The 18,637-nt window shown below is 46.0% G+C and overlaps 1 protein-coding gene across 5 annotated transcripts in view; it reads right to left on the reverse strand.

Annotated features, from left to right (window-relative positions):
* Positions 1 to 10,861: 10,861 nt before the first annotated feature.
* Positions 10,862 to 18,637, reverse strand: part of CLTCL1 (clathrin heavy chain like 1) — a 107,741-nt gene continuing 99,965 nt past the window's right edge. For all 5 annotated transcript variants that reach the window (XM_033954422.1, XM_033954421.1, XM_033954420.1 and 2 more), the window contains 6 exons: positions 18,371 to 18,502; positions 17,965 to 18,075; positions 17,561 to 17,731; positions 14,912 to 15,133; positions 13,202 to 13,277; positions 10,862 to 12,041 (listed from right to left, as the gene is read on the reverse strand). In XM_033954422.1, coding sequence (XP_033810313.1) covers positions 11,917 to 12,041; positions 13,202 to 13,277; positions 14,912 to 15,133; positions 17,561 to 17,731; positions 17,965 to 18,075; positions 18,371 to 18,502 — 837 coding nt within the window. In that variant the 3' untranslated portion in view covers positions 10,862 to 11,916. The remainder of the gene's footprint in view (positions 12,042 to 13,201; positions 13,278 to 14,911; positions 15,134 to 17,560; positions 17,732 to 17,964; positions 18,076 to 18,370; positions 18,503 to 18,637) is intronic.

The raw sequence follows: 18,637 nt of genomic DNA on the forward strand, positions 1-18,637 counted from the left end.
GTGAATAACTGAGTTTCATCTACATTGGAAATGTATGACGGGTTTTTTTTAACATTTCAATTTGGTTTAATTTAGTTTTTGACTGGTGGATTTTTCTAGCAGGTAACTAGAATTCCTTGCCTATGTCACTTGGGCTTAGGGGTCCTTTAACTAAGCTGAACTAAGAAATGGGCTTAGCACATCCTTATTATACAGGCCTTTCCTGTGCACTTATTGCCTCTTATTCAGGAGGCACTGTGGGTTCCCACTCACAACTTAGTACCCCAAGCTGGTTAGCACAGGGGTCTCAAAGTCCCTCCTTGAGGGCCGCAATCCAGTCAGGTTTTCAGGATTTCCCCAATGAATATGCATGAGATATATGTGCATGCACTGCTTTCAATGCATATTCATTGGGGAAATCCTGAAAACCTGACTGGATTGCGGCCCTCAAGGAGGGACTTTGAGATCCCTGGGTTAGCACATCTCTGCCCATTCTCTACCCCAACATGCCCCCTCCAAAAAAATACCATGCACTTAGAACACATACACACACATAGTAAAACTTCTATGGAACACTCTAGCACAGGGGTAGGGAACTCCGGTCTTCGAGAGCTGTATTCCAGTCGGGTTTTCAGGATTTCCCCAATGAATATGCATTGAAAGCAGTGCATGCAAATAGATCTCATGTATGAAAACCCGACTGGAATACGGCTCTTGAGGACCGGAGTTCCCTACCCCTGCTCTAGCATGTCCTCCTTTGGCCCTTTTTGTTGCAATAGTAAGAGAGCTCTTAAACTATAAATAGCTTAGTTGTGGAATGCACTATATATGAAACTAAAACCTACAAAAGGGTAAGATTTCCCTTGCACCCAGATTCTTTAGGTTTCTCTTCAAACACAGTATGCATCCAGATAAGCAAGAACATTGTATCTAATGTCAGTGGTGTACCTAGGGTATGTAACACCCAGGGCTGATCATTTTATTAACCCACCCCCCCAATATAAAAACATATTTTTAGTAATTTAATTAATTTTTATAGCCCATCCTGGTGTAAAGTAAACAAAATACATTAAAAAAGACTTTTCCTCTTAGGTCCTAGTTCACACTTGCTGTCTTAATACCAGCTCTGGCAGGATAAATGTGGCATGTCTGACATATTGTAATCACAAAATAGAAAACATTATTTTTTTCTACCTTTTGTCGTCTGTTAATTTTATTATTCAAATCATGTTGGTACCAGGCTCTGGTTTCTGTTTAAGAACATAACATAAGAACATAAGCAGTGCCTCTGCCGGGTCAGACCAGAGGTCCATCCCGCCCAGCAGTCCGCCCCCGCGGCGGCCCAACAGGTCATGACCTGCCTTAATCACCAGAAGGGGCCCCTTAGGTTTCTCATCGAAGTCCTATCTTCCCATCAATGTCCTAACCCTCCGGCCTTGCACCTGCACGACCTGGTGAGCTGTCTATACTTATGCAACACCCCAGCACCTCCCTCAGTACCCCACGATCCCCTTTTCCCTCAGGAATCTGTCCAATCCCTGTTTGAATCCCTGTACTGTACTCTGCCGGATCACTTCCTCCGGGAGCGCATTCCATTTGTCCACGACCCTTTGGGTGAAGAAAAACTTCCTTGCATTTGATTTGAACCTATCTCCCTTCAGTTTCTCTGAGTGCCCCCTCGTACCTGTCGTCCCTTTTAGTCTGAAGAACCTGTCCCTGTCCACACTCTCTATGCCCCTAAGTATTTTGAAGGTCTCTATCATATCCCCCCTGAGCCTCCTCTTTTCCAGAGAGAAGAGCCCCAGTTTATCCAGCCTCTCAGCATATGGGCAGTTTTCCAGCCCTCTTACCAGTTTCGTTGCCCTCCTTTGGACTCTCTCAAGAACTGCCATGTTCTTCTTGAGGTGCGGCGACCAATATTGAACGCAGTATTCCAGATGTGGGCGCACCATCGCTCGATACAGCGGCATGACGACTTCCCGCGTCCTGGTTGATATGCCCCTCTTGATGATGCCCAGCATCCTGTTGGCTTTCTTCGAGGCTGCTGCACACTGTGCGGATGGTTTCATGGATGGATCCACTAGCACACCCAAGTCTCTCTCAAGTCCGGTGTCTTCCAGCAATCTCCCCCCCATTTTATACTCGAACAACGGGTTCTTTTTCCCTATGTGCATGACCTTACATTTATCTACGTTAAAGCGCATTTGCCATTTGTTTGCTCAGTCCTCCAGCTTATCGAGGTCCCTTTGCAGTTCCTCACACTCCTCCCTGTCCTAACTCTGGCGCAGAGTTTGGTATCGTCTGCAAATTTTATAACCTCACACTTTGCCTCCGTTTCCAGGTCATTGATAAATATGTTGAAGAGTAGCGGCCCCAGCACCGATCCCTGCGGCACACCGCTTGTGACTCCCCGCCAGTCAGAATATTGGCCCTTTACTCCGACCCTCTGTAGTCTACCTGACAGCCAGTGCTTGATCCATCTGTGTACATCCCCGCCCACCCCGTGGTTCCACAGCTTCCTAAGCAGCCTTTCATGTGGCACCTTGTCAAAGGCCTTTTGAAAATCGAGGTAAATGATGTCTATGGGTTCCCCTTTGTCCACCTGACTGCTTATTCCCTCAAAGAAGTACAGAAGGTTTGTCAGGCACGACCTTCCCTTACAGAATCCATGCTGGCTTGTCCGCAGTAGGCCATTTTTCTCGATGTGCTCGCAAATGCTGTCCTTGATCATTGCTTCCACCATCTTCCCTATAACTGAAGTCAGGCTCACCAGCCTGTAGTTCCCGGGGTCACCTCTCGATCCCTTCTTAAAGATAGGTGTGACATTCGCCAGTTTCCAGTCCTCTGGTACCTCTCCAGTTTTCAAGGACAGGTTGCAAACATGCTGGATTGCGCCCGCTATTTCCTGACTTAGTTCCTTTAGAACCCTTGGGTGGATCCCGTCCGGTCCCGGTGATTTGCCGCTTTTCAGTCTGTCAATCTGCTTGAGGACATCCTCCCGACTTACCTCTATATACCCCAATCTTTTGGCCTGCTCCCCACTCATGAGCTCCTCTGAGTCCGGTATATTGGACGTGTCCTCGCTCGTGAAGACCGACGAGAAGAACGTGTTCAACCTCTCAGCTACCTCTTTATCCTCCTTAATCACTCCCTTCCTATCCCCATCATCCAATGGCCCCACCTCCTCTCTCACTGGTTGCTTCCCCTTTACGTAACTGAAGAATGCCTTGAAGTTTTTCGCCTCCCTGGCCAGCCCCTCCTTGTATTTCCCTTTTGCTTTTCTAACCTCTCGGTGGCATTCCTTTTGGCATTTCCTGTGCTCCTGGTGATTTTCCTCCGTTGGATCTCTCTTCCATTTCCGGAAGGACACTTTCTTGTCACTGATTACCCTCTTTACTTCAGGTGTCATCCAAACCGGGTCTTTTGACCGCTTGTTCTTGCGGCCTTTCCTGAAACTGGGGATGTACAGTTTTTGCGCTTCCTGCAGTGTGTCCCTGAGAAGGGTCCAGGCGCTCCCTACAGTCTCCATCCTAAAGCCGTTCCTGAGCTTCCTCCCCACCATTTTCCTCATAGCAACATAGTTCCCTTTCCTGAAGTTGGGCGCAGTCGTTGCGGTCCTCCCCACTATGGGTGACCCCCTTTCTAATGTGAATCTGATCACGTTGTGATCACTGTTGCCTAGTGTTCCTCCCACTTCTACCCCTCTTGCAGGCCCCCCTAATCCATTAAGTATGAGGTCAAGAGTAGCATCCCCTCGCGTCGGTTCCTTGACTAGTTGCTCCATGAAGCAGTCCCTCACAGCTTCTACGAATCCTGCTTCCCTCGTGGAGTTGGAGTGTCCCGTACTCCAGTCTATCCCTGGGTAGTTGAAGTCCCCCATCACTGTTACACTTCCAGTCCTGCATTCCTGTCTCAGTTCTGCTTCCAAGTCTTGTCCTATTGTTTCTGACGCACCAGGCGGGCGATAATACAGCCCCAGCTTTATGTCTGCACTCTTCTTTCCCGGCAATTTGACCCATAGCGATTCTAGCTCCTCTGCCTTTGTTGCCGTATCGATCCCAATCGAGTAGATATAGTCCTTTATATACAGCGCTATGCCTCCCCCCTTCTTGTGGGTCCTGTCCCTCCTGTAGAGCTTGTACCCTGGCAGCGCCACATCCCATTGATTTTCCTCTGTCCACCAGGTTTCTGTAATTCCTATTATATCCAGGTCCTCCCCCTTGGCCATGACTTCCAGTTCACCCATCTTAGCCATGAGGCTTCTTGCATTTGCGTATAAGCACTGTAGGTCCCGGTGTTTGTCCTCCACCTCTGCCTTTACCTGGGCCGCCTTCCCTTGGGTCTCGGGCCGTCTTCCCGCTCCCGATGCCTCTGCTGTGCCCTCCGCCTTTACCCTCGCAACTCTCTTCCTCCCCATGTCCCCTCCACCCCACCTCCCCGCTTTTCCCCGGGGAGTACCAGCCCCCTCCCGTGCTATCGTCCCCTGGGCCTTGGTTTGTTCCCCCTTGCCTTGTGACTCCCCTTTGCCCTGTGGCTCCACCTTATTGCCTTCTGTTTGCACCCTGGTGCCATCTTGTCCTCCTGAATCCCCTGTTTTCCCCTTCCCCTTAGGCTTCTCCCAGCAAGTTGCTGTTACCTGGTGTTTCCCTCGCTGTCTGATCGCAAGTTCCATCGGACCCCCGTCCTCCTCCCTGCAGTCAGCCCGTTCAGCATCTTTTCTTGATTCTGTTTGTTGCCTTCCTTCCTCCCTGCCCCTGTTTGGCTTTCATACATGCATGAAAGCAGTGGCAGCTTGAGGCTATTGCCATTAGCTGCAAAGCTTGGAGATTTATAGTTGTTGGACTGGAGGAAGATGTCTTCAGCTGGCAGGGCTTGGGAATCCCCATTAGCTCAAGTATTTATATATTACACTCAGGCGAGGGAACCTTTGGTGCCCATCCACTAATTTTGGGCTCCAGTCCCTCCCCCAAGTCAGCTGTATGACTACACCACTGAATACAATACAAAAATAATTGTAATGCACATAGCCCAAAGCTAACATATTCCAGTTAATAAATTAAAAATAAAATATTTTTTTTTCTTTCTTGTTAATTTGGACATTTTTTTCCATCAGCTTGGTCCGTTTCTCTTTCTACCTACCTTCTACTAATTCTCTTTCCAGTGTTTGCTGTCCATTTTTTATCCTCTTCTCTCTCATTCCATTCCTTCCTTATGCCTGTCTCCAGCGTATTGATTTTTCCCTTTCAGCTTTAACTTTTTTTCTTTTTTTGCCTATCCACTCAATCTTGCCCTTTCTCATCCTTCTTTTATTTTTAAATTTTCAGCTACCTCTCAGTCTCTAGCTCTCCCATTTCCCATCTCACTCCTTTCCCAGCCTATTTCCTCCCCATTACAACATTTCTACCACTGTACTCACTGTTCTCTCACTCATCTTGTCATCTTCCTTTTGACCTCATCCACTTTCAAAATTCCCCTCCCTCTCTCTTCTGGTCAGGCTCTATTTCCCTGTCCCTTTCTCTCCATTCCCTAGCATCTTCTTATCCCAGCTCTCTTCCCTCCCAACGGTCCATCTCTCCTTTCTCCCCATGGTCTAACATTTTGCTCCCTCTCTTGCTATTCTTCTTCTCTTCCCCCCTCTTGCTGCTGAAGGGGGGAGGGGGAAAATAGATGCATCTCTCTGCCCCTCCCATCCCCAGATCCACTTTTCTCCCTTTCTCTTCCCAACTGCCCCATCACATCCCATCTCTCCCCCTGCCTGCTTCCCTCCCCCAGGTCCACCATCTCTCCCTTTCTCTTCCCAACAGTTCTCCCTTCAAGTATCTCTTTCCAATTTCTCTCCCTTCAAACCATTGCCCACCATCTTTCTATGTCCTCAGTTTCAGGTCCCATAAGCTCTCCTCCCATGCCCAATCTGGCACTTCTTTTAATACCTTCCCCCTTCATACTTAAAAAAACAAACAACAGTCTAGGAGGCTTCCTTGGCCCAGCATGGCCTCCCCTTCTCTCCACCCCAGTCCGATGTCACCCTCACCTTGTCTTGCTGAAAAATCTGCTGGCCTCGGCAATGATTCAGAAACGTTGCCCACGGTTCTCCTCCTTGCTTTCCATCTACCGTGGTCTTTTTCCAATTATACAACTTCCTGTTTCTGCCTGGATGGACCTTGGCCCATGGAAAGCAGGGAGGGGAGCCACGGGCAATGTTTCTGAAATCACTGGTGAGGCCAGCAGATTTTTAAGAAAGACAAAAGGCGAGGTCAACATCAGACTGGCGCAAAGAGAAGGAAGACATGCTGTGCCACGGGGGCCCCCCAGAGCCTTGGGGCCCATGGCAGCTGCCCTGTTTGCCTGCCCCCGACGCCGCTCATGCTCCTTTCCATCCCCCAGTGCAGCACCTCCCGCCTGAACACCCCCCCCCCATCACACACACACAAGCAGCAGCAGTGGCCAGCCATTAGAAACAGTTGCTGTGAACAGGCTGTTTGGGGCCTACTCCACTAGGGCATCTCTCTGCCGCAATCAGTGACGCAGCAGAGGGAAGGCCCCAGTGGGACAGGCTACAGGCAAACTGTTCAGAGCTCTGCTTTTAACAACCAATCACTGCTGCTGTTTTAGGAGACAGCCAGCCTGGAGAAGTACTGTATGTCAGTTCCTGCCTACTCACTGCTCTGCCAGTTCCTGCCTAGTGCCTACTTCCTGCTTCTACAAAGGCAGGACCCAACATCAGCACTCCAAGGCAGCAGCACCCTCCCCCCTCCTCGGCACACCAATGTATTTAGTAAGACACATTTCAAGGAAAATAAACTTTTCTAAACAGTAATTTGCTGACCTGACAAGTTATTTTGTCTCCAGATAGACTTGCATTTAATGGAGGTAGTGCATGAAAATTTAGCTAATACATATTCACTGTGGATATGTTGCAAACCAGACTCATTGGATGTGGCCCAAGAACTACGTTAAGAACCCCTGCAACATGGGGATGCCTTTTTAGCATTCTTCCATGCCATCTATTCACACTACAAAAAGTTCATGAAATGGCTTCTTTTTTTTAATATTTATTTCCTCAACAAAAGACTGAAAGCTTTAGCACTGGTATACCAGGTCAAGCACAAAACTAGTTATTCTGTCCCATGATATTACACTCACAATGATAAATACTTGATTTATCAGACTGTATAACCCCCTTTCCCTTTAAATGCTTGCAACAAATCCTAGGTGGCGTTAATCATTAGGAGTTAGTTAAAGCAGAATCTAATTAGAAGACAGTATAGGTACCTGAGGCAGGAGAGTGCTATACTGTCCAGCTGAGGAAACAAATATCATAACCCTTGAACTGTACCTCTACACGTTACCTTATATAAGAGACAGCATCTTCTCCTCCCTCTGGTAGCAGTTGTGAGACTGCTTTGTTTTTGAAAAGAAAGAGGGGGAAGAGATGGCAGCAGAGCCAGATAGAAAAATATAAAAATAAAACAGGCAAACTGTAAAGAAAAAAAAAAAAAATTCTCCAGTGTGGCATTCCAATTTATATGATCCCAACATTGCCTACCAGCTTGCTTCATCCAGACAGAAAACTCTCTTTGCAACCATATTTGTTCCCATTTTCATATCTGTAGTGACCCAGAAGCATTTGACTACAGGCGGCTTGTCCAACCCATGGTTCACGGTCCAGAACTCAGCCCACAGAAGCTCTGAAGTCCTCCGATAGGATCTCTGCTTCCATGCTGCAACTGGTCTTGACAGGAGTTTGAGCTGCATGATCCTGGAAGTTAAGGCTGGGCAATTGGTATCAAGTCTTGCAAGACTTAATACTGCAAACCAACTTTAATGTCCAGTGCAGCACAACTCAACCTTGTGGTGACTAGTTGCAGCAGAGAAGCAGAAATTTCATCAGAGTTCATAGGACTTTTGTACAGTAGGGAAGGAGGATCCATCAAAGCTTTGCAGCAGGAAGGTAAATCCAAACAAGCATTAAGGCAGGCAGGCATCCAAGCAATCAGGTGAGGGAACAAGATGGGGAGGAGGGCTACAAAAAAGTGAACATTGGAGTATATATTTAATCTTTTCCATAGATTTTATCCCCAGGCCTCTTATTAATGAAACCTAATTTGGCATAACTGCAAGGAGAGAAAGATGTTTGCCAGCATAAATCATATAATGCTAAGTATTAAAATCTTCATTGTAGAAATAAATTTCTAGTTTTCTTGTTCAAAACATGTTGAATAGATTGGGAATAACTCATTTGCCACAGCTACACAAGTCATTCTAAGAAGGTAAAGGATGCAGGTCTGAAGGTCCCTAACTTTGGTTGTACACAAAGTTCAAACCTGTTTTCTATGAGCCTTGGCATCTTCCTCATATGTAAATTCGGATGGCTCTTTTCTTTGCTTTAGCAGTAAACCTACATAATCATATTCTCCAAACCTGCACTTAACCCATTAAATGACTGGCGAAGATGCCAAAGCTCCAAAGGAATTCCCTGCTGAGCTGCTCCCCTCTTTCCTGGTGCTGCTGCAGTGACCCGAAGTTGTCAGGGTGCTTCTAGCTGCTGATGCTGAAATCTTGGGTTACTGCAAGAGTGCCAGGAGGGAAAGGGACTGGGGACTTGTATACCACCTTTTTGTGGCTTTGGCATTTCAAAGTGGTGGGCAGAGGATTACGTGACTTGCCCAGGGCACAAGGGGCAGCACTGGGATTTGATCTCACAACCTCTGGGTGCAGAGGCAGCAGCTGTCAGTGAGCCACAGTGACTCAGCAGAAAGTTTCTTTGGCATCCCTGCCAGCACAGGTATTAATTCAATTTTTGTTCTCAGTGTGTCATTCTCAGAAAGAGCATGAGTGCATGTGTATTTTGGCCCTCCGAATGTTAACAAAATATAAAATGTGGCCCCTACTAGAAAAAGATTACACAAGTCTATACAGCTTCTCTCTAGCCCTTTTGGAAAAATAATCTTCAGCCTCAAATAACAGAACACTAGAGCCTGGGCCCACTGAGGCCTACATGCAACAGTCATACGCAACATGAAAGGGACAGAAAGGCTTATGACAAGCACTGAAAGTCACACACCTGCAATTCCTCTGAATTCCTGGGAGCAGCCTTGCTGGGAAGCTGGTCACTAATCATCCTCCTTGGAGTGGAATCTGATTGCAGTGTGTGAGGTGTATATAACCTACTAGACACCTAATCAGCCCAATTACTAACCCTTCCTATCAGTGGCCATAGTACTATAACATAGGTAGAACTGACCCAGAACTGGACACTAATACTGACCCCTGGAGTAAAGAATGATTATACTGTAAATATACACATACAATCTGAAAAAGTGTGTGTAGGTACCGATTCTATCTATAGCCTGAAAGTTACACAGGGACCTGAAGGCTTTTAAAGCAGCAAAGCCTCCTTAAACTGAATATTGTACAAGCCAGGATTTATTTGAGGTAGTTAAATTAGATGTTGCTGAGCAAAAACAGCCTGTCTGCAGAAGGCTGCCTAAGACTGCTTCACACAAACACTTACTGAAAGGCTGAATTAATGGCTCCTGCCATCAAGCTGAGCTCAGACAGTGAAATATGGAAGCAGTGAATAGAAGAGGATGGGGCAATGAGAAAATCTATTCCTCTAGCACAGCGAGTCCTGGGCAGGAGCTGATACATAGGGTTTAATGGCTGACATAAGATGGTCAGCATTAGTTAAGTGCAAACTCGGAATCGGTAACTGAGCAAAGCAGAATTAAGGATAGAGAAGGAGGGCCTTAGTCAAGTCATCAATGCAAGCGTCCAGGGTCAGGGTTTATATAAGAGGGTTCCTTCCAATATTCTATAACCCATGGGCTCTAAATATCAGTCATTTGGTGTCATCACCGCACAGATATTCTTCTCTCCCCAAGGAGCTTTGGACATTCCCATCACATTATCCTGGCTAACCAGGAATCAAATGGAGATTTCGCCAACTGATACACACAAGGGGACCAAGGCACCAGGCTGGCTTCATGTTCCCTATTGCATTGTTGTGGTTGCTCAGTATTTTCTGCTCAATAAAAATTATAAAAAAAAAAAAAAAAAGCAGTCCAGCTGCAGAAACAAAGTAACCATGCAAGTTTTAGTAAAATTTTCAGAGCAGAACTACCCAGCTCTCTTGTAACTAGGTGCTCTATTGAACTCCCCCCTCCAACAGTGCACTTTCAGATGGATTGAAAGAGAGGATTGTTCTTCTCTCAAAAGCTTGTTCACATCACCTTTGGCTTATTATCACACTGCACCCATTAAAGCTTGTGAAGCCTACTGCAACCCTAGCCACCAGCTTGGTCTGTTATCAGCACAGAAGCCTGTTTAGAGGTCAGAGGTTGCAACCAGACTCAACCTTTTACAGAACCCAGAGGTGGGATTAAATGAAAGCGGGCTATGGACTTTGCTCAGATTAGCTGAGGTAGCAACGTTCCTGCAGTACGATTCCACACACACTGCCACAAATCAACACCACTTCCTAAAGGGAGCCAAAACTCAAAACAGGTTCTCCACAGTAACATTTGAGCCGAGACATACCATCATTTTATGCACAAATGTACAGACTTCATGCTGCTCCCTGCATCAGAAGCAGTGAGAGGAGGCATTTATAATCAGAATGCAATAAGTGCCCCCTGCTAACAGAGTGCAGCTGAGGGAGAGCTGCTCCTGAACACTGGCATTCTTGAATAGATCAGTCTAAAATGTATCGATGGTACCCAGTCATTACACATTCTCATATCACACCAGAGCATTAGCGCCCATCTCCTGTCAATCTGACCGACGCAGCCAGAGAGCCAATCCCTCCCCCACAAAAGACAGAATTACTTAAAACCAAACACACATATAGGTCAGAGATATAGAAAATGACAATACATCAGTGTACATTTATAACTGGTATCTCTTTTTATAATGTCCATGATTAGCACAGGATTTATAACCATAAATTATACATTCTTATCTAACCTCAGTACATAAAATATTAAGAATATATTGGAAAGGTGGCACAAAGCAACAACATGTCCATCTGTTGGCATTCTCTGAGTGCATAGGGAAAGGATCAGACAGGAAAGAACACACATACATATGGAATGGAGCACCCTCTGGTCTGTGACATATGTCTGGAAGCTGTAATGTTTGCATGCCAGGGACAATCCCTTCCTTTCCTTCATTTCCAGACTGAGGGACAGCTGAAGTTTGACACCAGGAATTCTCCTCCCAAGCATATTAAATACTTCAGTACTTTACTGCGCTGAGCACATGGTTGGCTCAGTGACAGACTATATATATGTATTGTGCACATCTTCCCCTCAGATATGTCAGACACATCATGCATGCCCCAGTACACACACAAGGTGCTGTAATAGCACATGCCACAAAGCAGACAGTCCCTCTGCAGAGGTTAGTTGCTACAAAGTTAAACACAGGCCGGGCTGCCATATTTCTATGATGACAAACACAGCAGCATCTCCCAGAAAAATGGTAAACATAAGCCAGTAACACCAGAAGACAGACCACCCCTTCCTCTCTGCTACCTCTCAGTGCTGCATTATTTTGCACTCTTGTATGTCTGTAGTGGGGAGGGGGCCACTTCATACAGTACTCGCACATATTAGCACTAGCTCTGGCCTAGAATCAGTGCCTCCAAAATTTAAAGAGTTCAAAACAGCACAGTAATACTAGTGATAACAGTATGAAATGCAATAAATGAGTAAAAGTCATAAATAAAAGTGCCTAAGATAAGCGCACTCTTTGTAGTGAGGGAGCGCCACACTCGGAAGCCTCTAAATTGAGAGCGTGCTTCCCAAGGAGGAGTGTCACATTCAGCAGTGCCGCTTAGATTTGTGTGCTCTTCACGGGAAAGGTCATGCCTGGTGGCGGGTCCCAACGTGTGTACTTTCATGGGGCAGAGGAAGTGTGTTCGGTGGCTCTTTCTTTTCACATGTTATAACTGTAGGTGGGTGGCATCGTCTGTGTGAATCCTGTAGGTGCTGTGTAGCCATAGGGGAAGTTTCCCTGCGGTGGTGCCATACTGGGACCCGCTGTTAACATGAGCTGCTGGCCTGAAATAGAAAGGAGAGAATGAACAGATGAAGGAAAAAAAAAAATCATCTCAACCTGGCTTCTTGCAGGACTGCTCTGTGCACCTTTTCCTTTTTATGTGCATCAAGCATCTGACGTAGACCTTCTCAGGGTGTTAAGGATAGGAGCTGACAAGACAGCTTTAGACCAGTGGCTACATAATTGATCAGGAAATGTCATATGGAAATAACCCCTGCTATTAGGAACATATCAGACATGCCATGCTGGCTCAAGCTGAAGGTTTATTGATCCCAGTATACTATCTCCAACAGTGTCCAACCTGGATTATAAGGAAGTACTTGGTAGATCCATTCCCTGCTGCTTACCCCCAGGGCTAAGTAATTGATAATTGTTTATGGACCTGCATCCAGCATTGGTCTCCATACATAAAGAAGGATATAAAACTGCTAGAGAGGGTGCAGAGATGAGGAACGAAGCTAGTGAAAGGTATGGAGAACCTGAACTACGAGGAATGACTTAGGAGACTGGGGTTGTTCTCCCTTGAGAAGAGGAGACTGCAAGGGGATCTGATCGAGACTTTCAAAATACTGAAAGGATTCGACAAAATGGAGCAGGGAAAGCAGTTATTTACAATGTCCAGTGTGACACGGACAAGAGGACAGACTGAAGCTGAGGGGGGACAGGTCCAGGACGAATATCAGGAAGTTCTTTTTCACGCAGCGAGTGGTGGACACCTGGAATGCTCTCCCAGAGGAAGTAATTGCAGAATCCACCGTTCTAGGATTTAAGGGTAAACTAGATGCACATCTCCCTTTAGAAGCATTCAGTGATATGGGGACTAAAACTATGCCAGGGTACACCTGGCGGGGCCTCCGCATGTGCGGATCACTGGACTTGATGGACCCAGGGTCTGATCCGGAGATGGCAATTCTTATGTTCTTTCCTTCAAGAACTTGTCCAAACTCCTTTTAAACCCAGCTATGATGGATGTCATGATTACATTCTACTACAGACTTCTGCTATAACATCTCCTTGTGGATGATGCAAATCCATATTATTGTCCATTCTGAACTGCTAGCATACACATTTTACACAACACCACATCAGTTTGTGGAAGTGAACCAGACCTGCCTTTCTTATGAGTCTAAAGTAGGTCCCATTGAGACTGGACATTTCTTACCTAACACTATGGGTGTGGGCTCAACTACCTGTTCCTCCTCTTTCCGGAGACTTTCTGATGCATCAAGTTTATCCACCTACATGGGAAAAAAAAAGAAATGCATATGGTGTGCTGTCCTCACTAATATAAGAGAGGTTTTAAAGAAACAAAAATACCAAACGGATCAGAAGTCTCTAGCAATCTATCTAGATAGCTAAAACATTATGCAGAGTGTCCTAACACTGCTAAGTCAGCAGTCTGTTTGGCATGTGCTTCTCCACGTCATACAAATGAGGCATTTTAACTGGTCTTTTAAGAAGGAAGAAACATGGGTCATTGCTGCAAAGACTGCAAGAGCTTAACAGCAAATGCAAAAGGACCAACATTACTCTATAAAAACAAAACAAAGCCTCACAATTCCAAATTGGCAACAAGTTTCATTAAAGAAACATATTTAATTATACAAGCAGCTGGCACTGTGTTTGCTCAGTTTTGGGACGATGCATTTATAAATCCAACCGGCAATGTTATGTAATGGCTTAAGTCAGATTTATAAATTAGGACCAGAAGACTTATTTTTGGCTCACTTCAGCACTATTGTGACATGGAGCCTCCTATCAGCACAACCACTGAAATGGACAGGATAGGACCAGATGAGAGGTTGACCGAATTTCAGTTTCAGCACTGAAACCAATCAGTCAGTGCATTTTCAGCTGAAACTAAAACTCTTTCCCCAACTCCCACCCCAATCACTATTCGCCCCCTCAAGCTACTCGACCACTTCCCAGGCCAGCTGCTGCCCCCCCCCACCACTTACTTTTAAATGCCCTGGTAGTCTAGTGGTACCTCTGCCCTTGGTTGCTTGGGCCTACCTTTTAGATCTCCTAGTGGTCTAGCAGCCTTTTCTGGGCAAAAGCGATATCCAGTTGCTTTTGCCCCTGTTGGTTCCTCAGCCATAATGGCTGCCGGAACTTCACAAGGCTGCCAGTCCCAAAATGGCAACCAGGACCTCCCATGCCAGTCTTGCAAGGCTGTTGGGAGAAGTCCCGGCAGCCATTTTGGCTGAGGAACCAACATTGGCAACTGCCCAGAAGAGGTGGTCGGATCATACCGCGAGTTTTTTCCTTCACTCGCAGGCGCTCCCGGCTGCCCTCTCTTGTCTCCCCCCCCACTGGATTTCTTGCCTCATGCACACACAGCTGGTCTGAGATTCCTTGCTGGAGCGCATACCTCCTGTGAGGTGCCCGAGTCGCATGCTTTTCTGTTCAGCATTTTTCAGACTCGCTGACGGGCTGGGCAGTGGCTGCCGCTGCTATGTTGCTGCCTATCCCCGCGTCTCCCCCATGAAAAACCATAGTCACAGTTTTTCAAGATTCGCGGGGGTTCCTGGAACGGAACCTTCACGAATATCGGGGGAGTACTGTATATTAAGTCTTAACAAACATAGCAACCATGTACCCTCTAAAAAAACCAGAGGTGATCATATACATTGTGCTTCTAGTCATATACTTCTAGTCATGGCTTTACTAAGCACTGAAACAGTGGTACATCTCTCACTGCAGTCAATCAGTTAGTTCCTGTGATAGCCCCCCTCCCCTACCTTATCACAGTGGGCTTCTGCACCCTATCGTACCCCAATCATCCTCACCCTACCTCACTCTTTACTGCAGTCAAGCAGTGGCAAAATTTCTCACTATATCACATGTGCAGCACACTCTCAGCACTGCTTACCTTGGTCAGGTATTCTCTCATCACCTGGATAAAGTAAGGCATTGCGAAGTCGGTGAGGTTGTGCCTCCAGGCCAGTTCTAGCACCAAGTCCGGATGCAGGAGATCATAGCAAGTGAACAGCGAGGCTGCAAAACACTCATTTTTACCTTCTTCCAAGAACCACTGCATCAAGGTCTCTGCCAGTTCAGTATCTTTAGATTCAGCGGCATATTGCATAGCATCCTACAGCAGCAAGAGAAGCAGCTAAACATCTACTGAAAATCAAGATCTCAACCTTCCCACCCCACCCCACCCCAGAGAGGTCACACCTCCCTTTCTTGGTATACCCCTCCCTCACCTGCTCTGTCAACCTCTCCACTATACTCCACAGCAGGGGTGCCCAGGGCAAAATGTCGATCACAAAGGCAACACCGGTAGATTGCAGAGCCAGTTTTCTCCCTAGCCTCTTTAGCATTCCCCCATGGTCACTGTCTCACCTTTAAAGTAATTACAGCAACCTGCAGAGCAAATATAGCAGGCTGCTGTCAGCCTCCACAGCACGTTCCCTCTGCCGCGGTCCCGCCCTTGACGTCAGAGGAGGTGCAGGACCGCATCAGAGGAAACATATTAGAGAGGCCGACAGCAGCCTGCTAAGTTCACTCTGCAGGCTGCCGTAATTAACTGTGGTAGTTAGGCCATGAGGGAAGAACGGAGGCAAGAACTAACAGTTGCGATCCTGTCTGAGATTCTGACAGTCATTGTGTGCGGGAAGCAGCGGAGGTAAGGCCCCGCATGTCGGGATAAGGCTGTGCCCATTGCAAGGGCCCTGGTGGGATGGAGGTTGCCTTGGAGATGCTAGATCAGAGTGGGGGAGAGAGAGAGAGACAAAAGGGCCTTGAGGAGGGGCAGAAAAGCAGACGTGAATCAAAAGGGAGGGAGAAGACAAAGAGAGTGAGAGAGACAGAAAGACCTGGATCAAAGGTGGGAGGACTCAAAATGTTAGCAGAAGGAAGAGAGAGGGAGAAACCTGAAACAAACGGGAGGCAGAAGAGAGGGGGGATAAATGCTGTACTATGTGAGGTGCAGACAGAAGAGACAGAGGGGAGAGTCCCTGAGGAAGAACAGAGAGATGCAAGATCATAACAGAAGAGGGAGAGAGAGGGAGACATGTTGCCATTAGGGTGTGGAGGAGAGAGGAAGAAAAGTTGGACTCCTGGAGGGACAGAGATATGTTGGTTGGGGAATGGAATGAGGTCTGGAGGACAGAAGATGTGCAATTGGTATATATAGAAATAAATATGGGGGAATTTTACTAAGGCGCGCTAGCCGATTTAGCACACTAAAGCACTTTAGTAAAAGAGGAGGTATATGTTTAGTATTTTTAATGTTGGTTGATCATTTTGACTTGGTCATTTTAAAAGTAGCTCGCAAGCCAAAAAAGTGTGGGTACCCCTGTTCCACAAAATCATTATACCCCACCTCTACATTTGTTTCAACTTGATAACAACACAACTTAACAAATCATTCAATGAAAGATACTATTCAAAATCTAATACAATAAATATAATTTAATAAATCAACCTAGCTCACCAACCCCTCTGCCGTGACCTTTTAGTGACATATAGAAAAAAATACAGGCATGGCTATTGATTTAAAGATCTTCACATCTTATCTTAACTAAAATCCAGTCCTAGAACTAATGTATTTTATCAGAACAATCATAAACATAGATATGTTGCCTATTAAAGTGTTTCATTTGTACTGTGGCTTATCTGTAATGTATAAATGTTTCTCCATGCTGCCTATTATGATGTTTCATTTGTTTATTTTAATAAGCCAGATTTAAAAAAAACAACAACCCATTTATCCAGTACAAAGAAAAACACAAAACAAAAACCAACCTAGAGCAATCATGCACCCATCAATCAATGAGATGTTATTAGGAAGTTCACTTTATTGATTTACTTTATTACTATTGTCATACTGTTAACAAAATTGCAAATTTTATATCAAGCTGTATCTGCTATGCACAGTCTTGGGTGAATCTCTTCAGAAAGATGGTTAATAAATCCCAATATCCCAATTTTTCATCTCTCCCACCCACCCCACTGCCCCAGCCTTGCTCTATACACCTCCTCCTTCCCCAGCCGCATTGCTGTTACAGCCCTGCCATGTAGCCCTTTTCTCCTATCTACACTTTTGTGATAAAGAACCCATGGGAACATGGTGCTACACACTTCCTTTAAAAAAGCAGTACCTAGAACAGAGGCGACTAGAGTGACCAAACTTTTTTCCCCCTCCACTTCTACTATAATGACAGAGAAGAACAGAATGTTGTCTTTTGGCTTCCCTTCTGTTCAGCTGCTGTATACCCTGTGGTTCTAGTCTCCCGAGAGGGAGCTAGGCTGACTGTACAAGTGCAGCTGAGAAGACTATCAAGAGCAAATATCTGAAGGAACACTCTGATACATGCTTAAACTATGGATGCTTGTGTTTTAGAGTGAATGTAATGGAATCTCTGCAGCAGTCCTTGGCTTTGTAAAGAAAACCATATGCTAAGAAATTGAAAAAACATTATATACTCTACATATTCACCACTGAACTCTACACACTTATGACTTCATTGTTCTAACTTCTTTAACTCATAAAAGAAAAATTATTTTAGCTGACCTTATACAGTCGATCCTTCTTGCACAGCTCCACGCTCTGCTTCCAGCGGTTATTGCCCTTGTATAAGTAGGCGGCAATCCTGCGGAACTCCATCAGCTCATGCTTCTCCAAACGCTGTGCCAGGCTGATGTTGTCAAAGTTATCATATGCATCAATTGAAGCCCGCAAGCCCTGGATGGGAGAGAGACCAGCAGTCACTTTCCTTCACGAGTGGCACCATTTCAACACAGTCTAGGACTACTTATCTTTTAAGCTCCAACATGAGGAGCTCCTGGGAATACTCAGCTAGTTACAGAGGTCTCCAACTCAGTCCACCAGCTCTGGGAGTGGGAAAGCTGATGGAAACCAGGCACAGGCAAAGTGCCTGAGACTATGCTGATCACAATCTCTAAGCTTCTGCTTACCTGGTAGTCTTCCTCCTCTGTCAGAATGTTGTTCAGTGCCTCATTCACACCTTTGTTGTTGTGGTTCTGCACAGAGCGTAGGTATGGCTTCACTAGTGGCAGCTGATTCACCTAAAGCAGCATATTGGAATGAAGTTATATAATATACAGGCTGATGGACTTGGGAGCAAATCTCCTCACTTGCAGGTTTTAGTGTTCAGGAAACCCATTCCAGTGAATATATACAAGAGTTAACAGCCACTCAGAGACTGCTCCTGTACACCCCCCACCCCCACCCAATGTGAACCCAATGCAGGGGAATCTGATTTACAAAGGATATTCTAGTGTCTGGGCACCAGCCAAACATCTTCAGCACCTGTGGAGCACACGTCCATAAACATATTAGTCACCTAGCGCCAAAGCTCACCTTAGAGAAAAAGGCAACTGTTCTGGTGTGATCCAATCTGGGCGATAATACCAGTAGCAGGTCATTGATTAGGAGCGGTTTGAAATCTAGGTAGAACTGCAGGGCTTTGTAATACAGCTCCACATTAGCCACCTGCACAGAGGAGTATGAAAGGGTTAGTCAACTCCATCTACCGATTCATGCTGCAGCTTAATCACAAAAAAAAAAACAGCTAGCAGAGGCCAGAGACTGGGTGCAAGTTAGAGAATGACACAGGGACAAATTTTT

The sequence above is a fragment of the Geotrypetes seraphini genome, chromosome 8, assembly GCF_902459505.1.
Source record: "Geotrypetes seraphini chromosome 8, aGeoSer1.1, whole genome shotgun sequence".
In the NCBI taxonomy this organism is placed as follows: domain Eukaryota; kingdom Metazoa; phylum Chordata; class Amphibia; order Gymnophiona; family Dermophiidae; genus Geotrypetes; species Geotrypetes seraphini.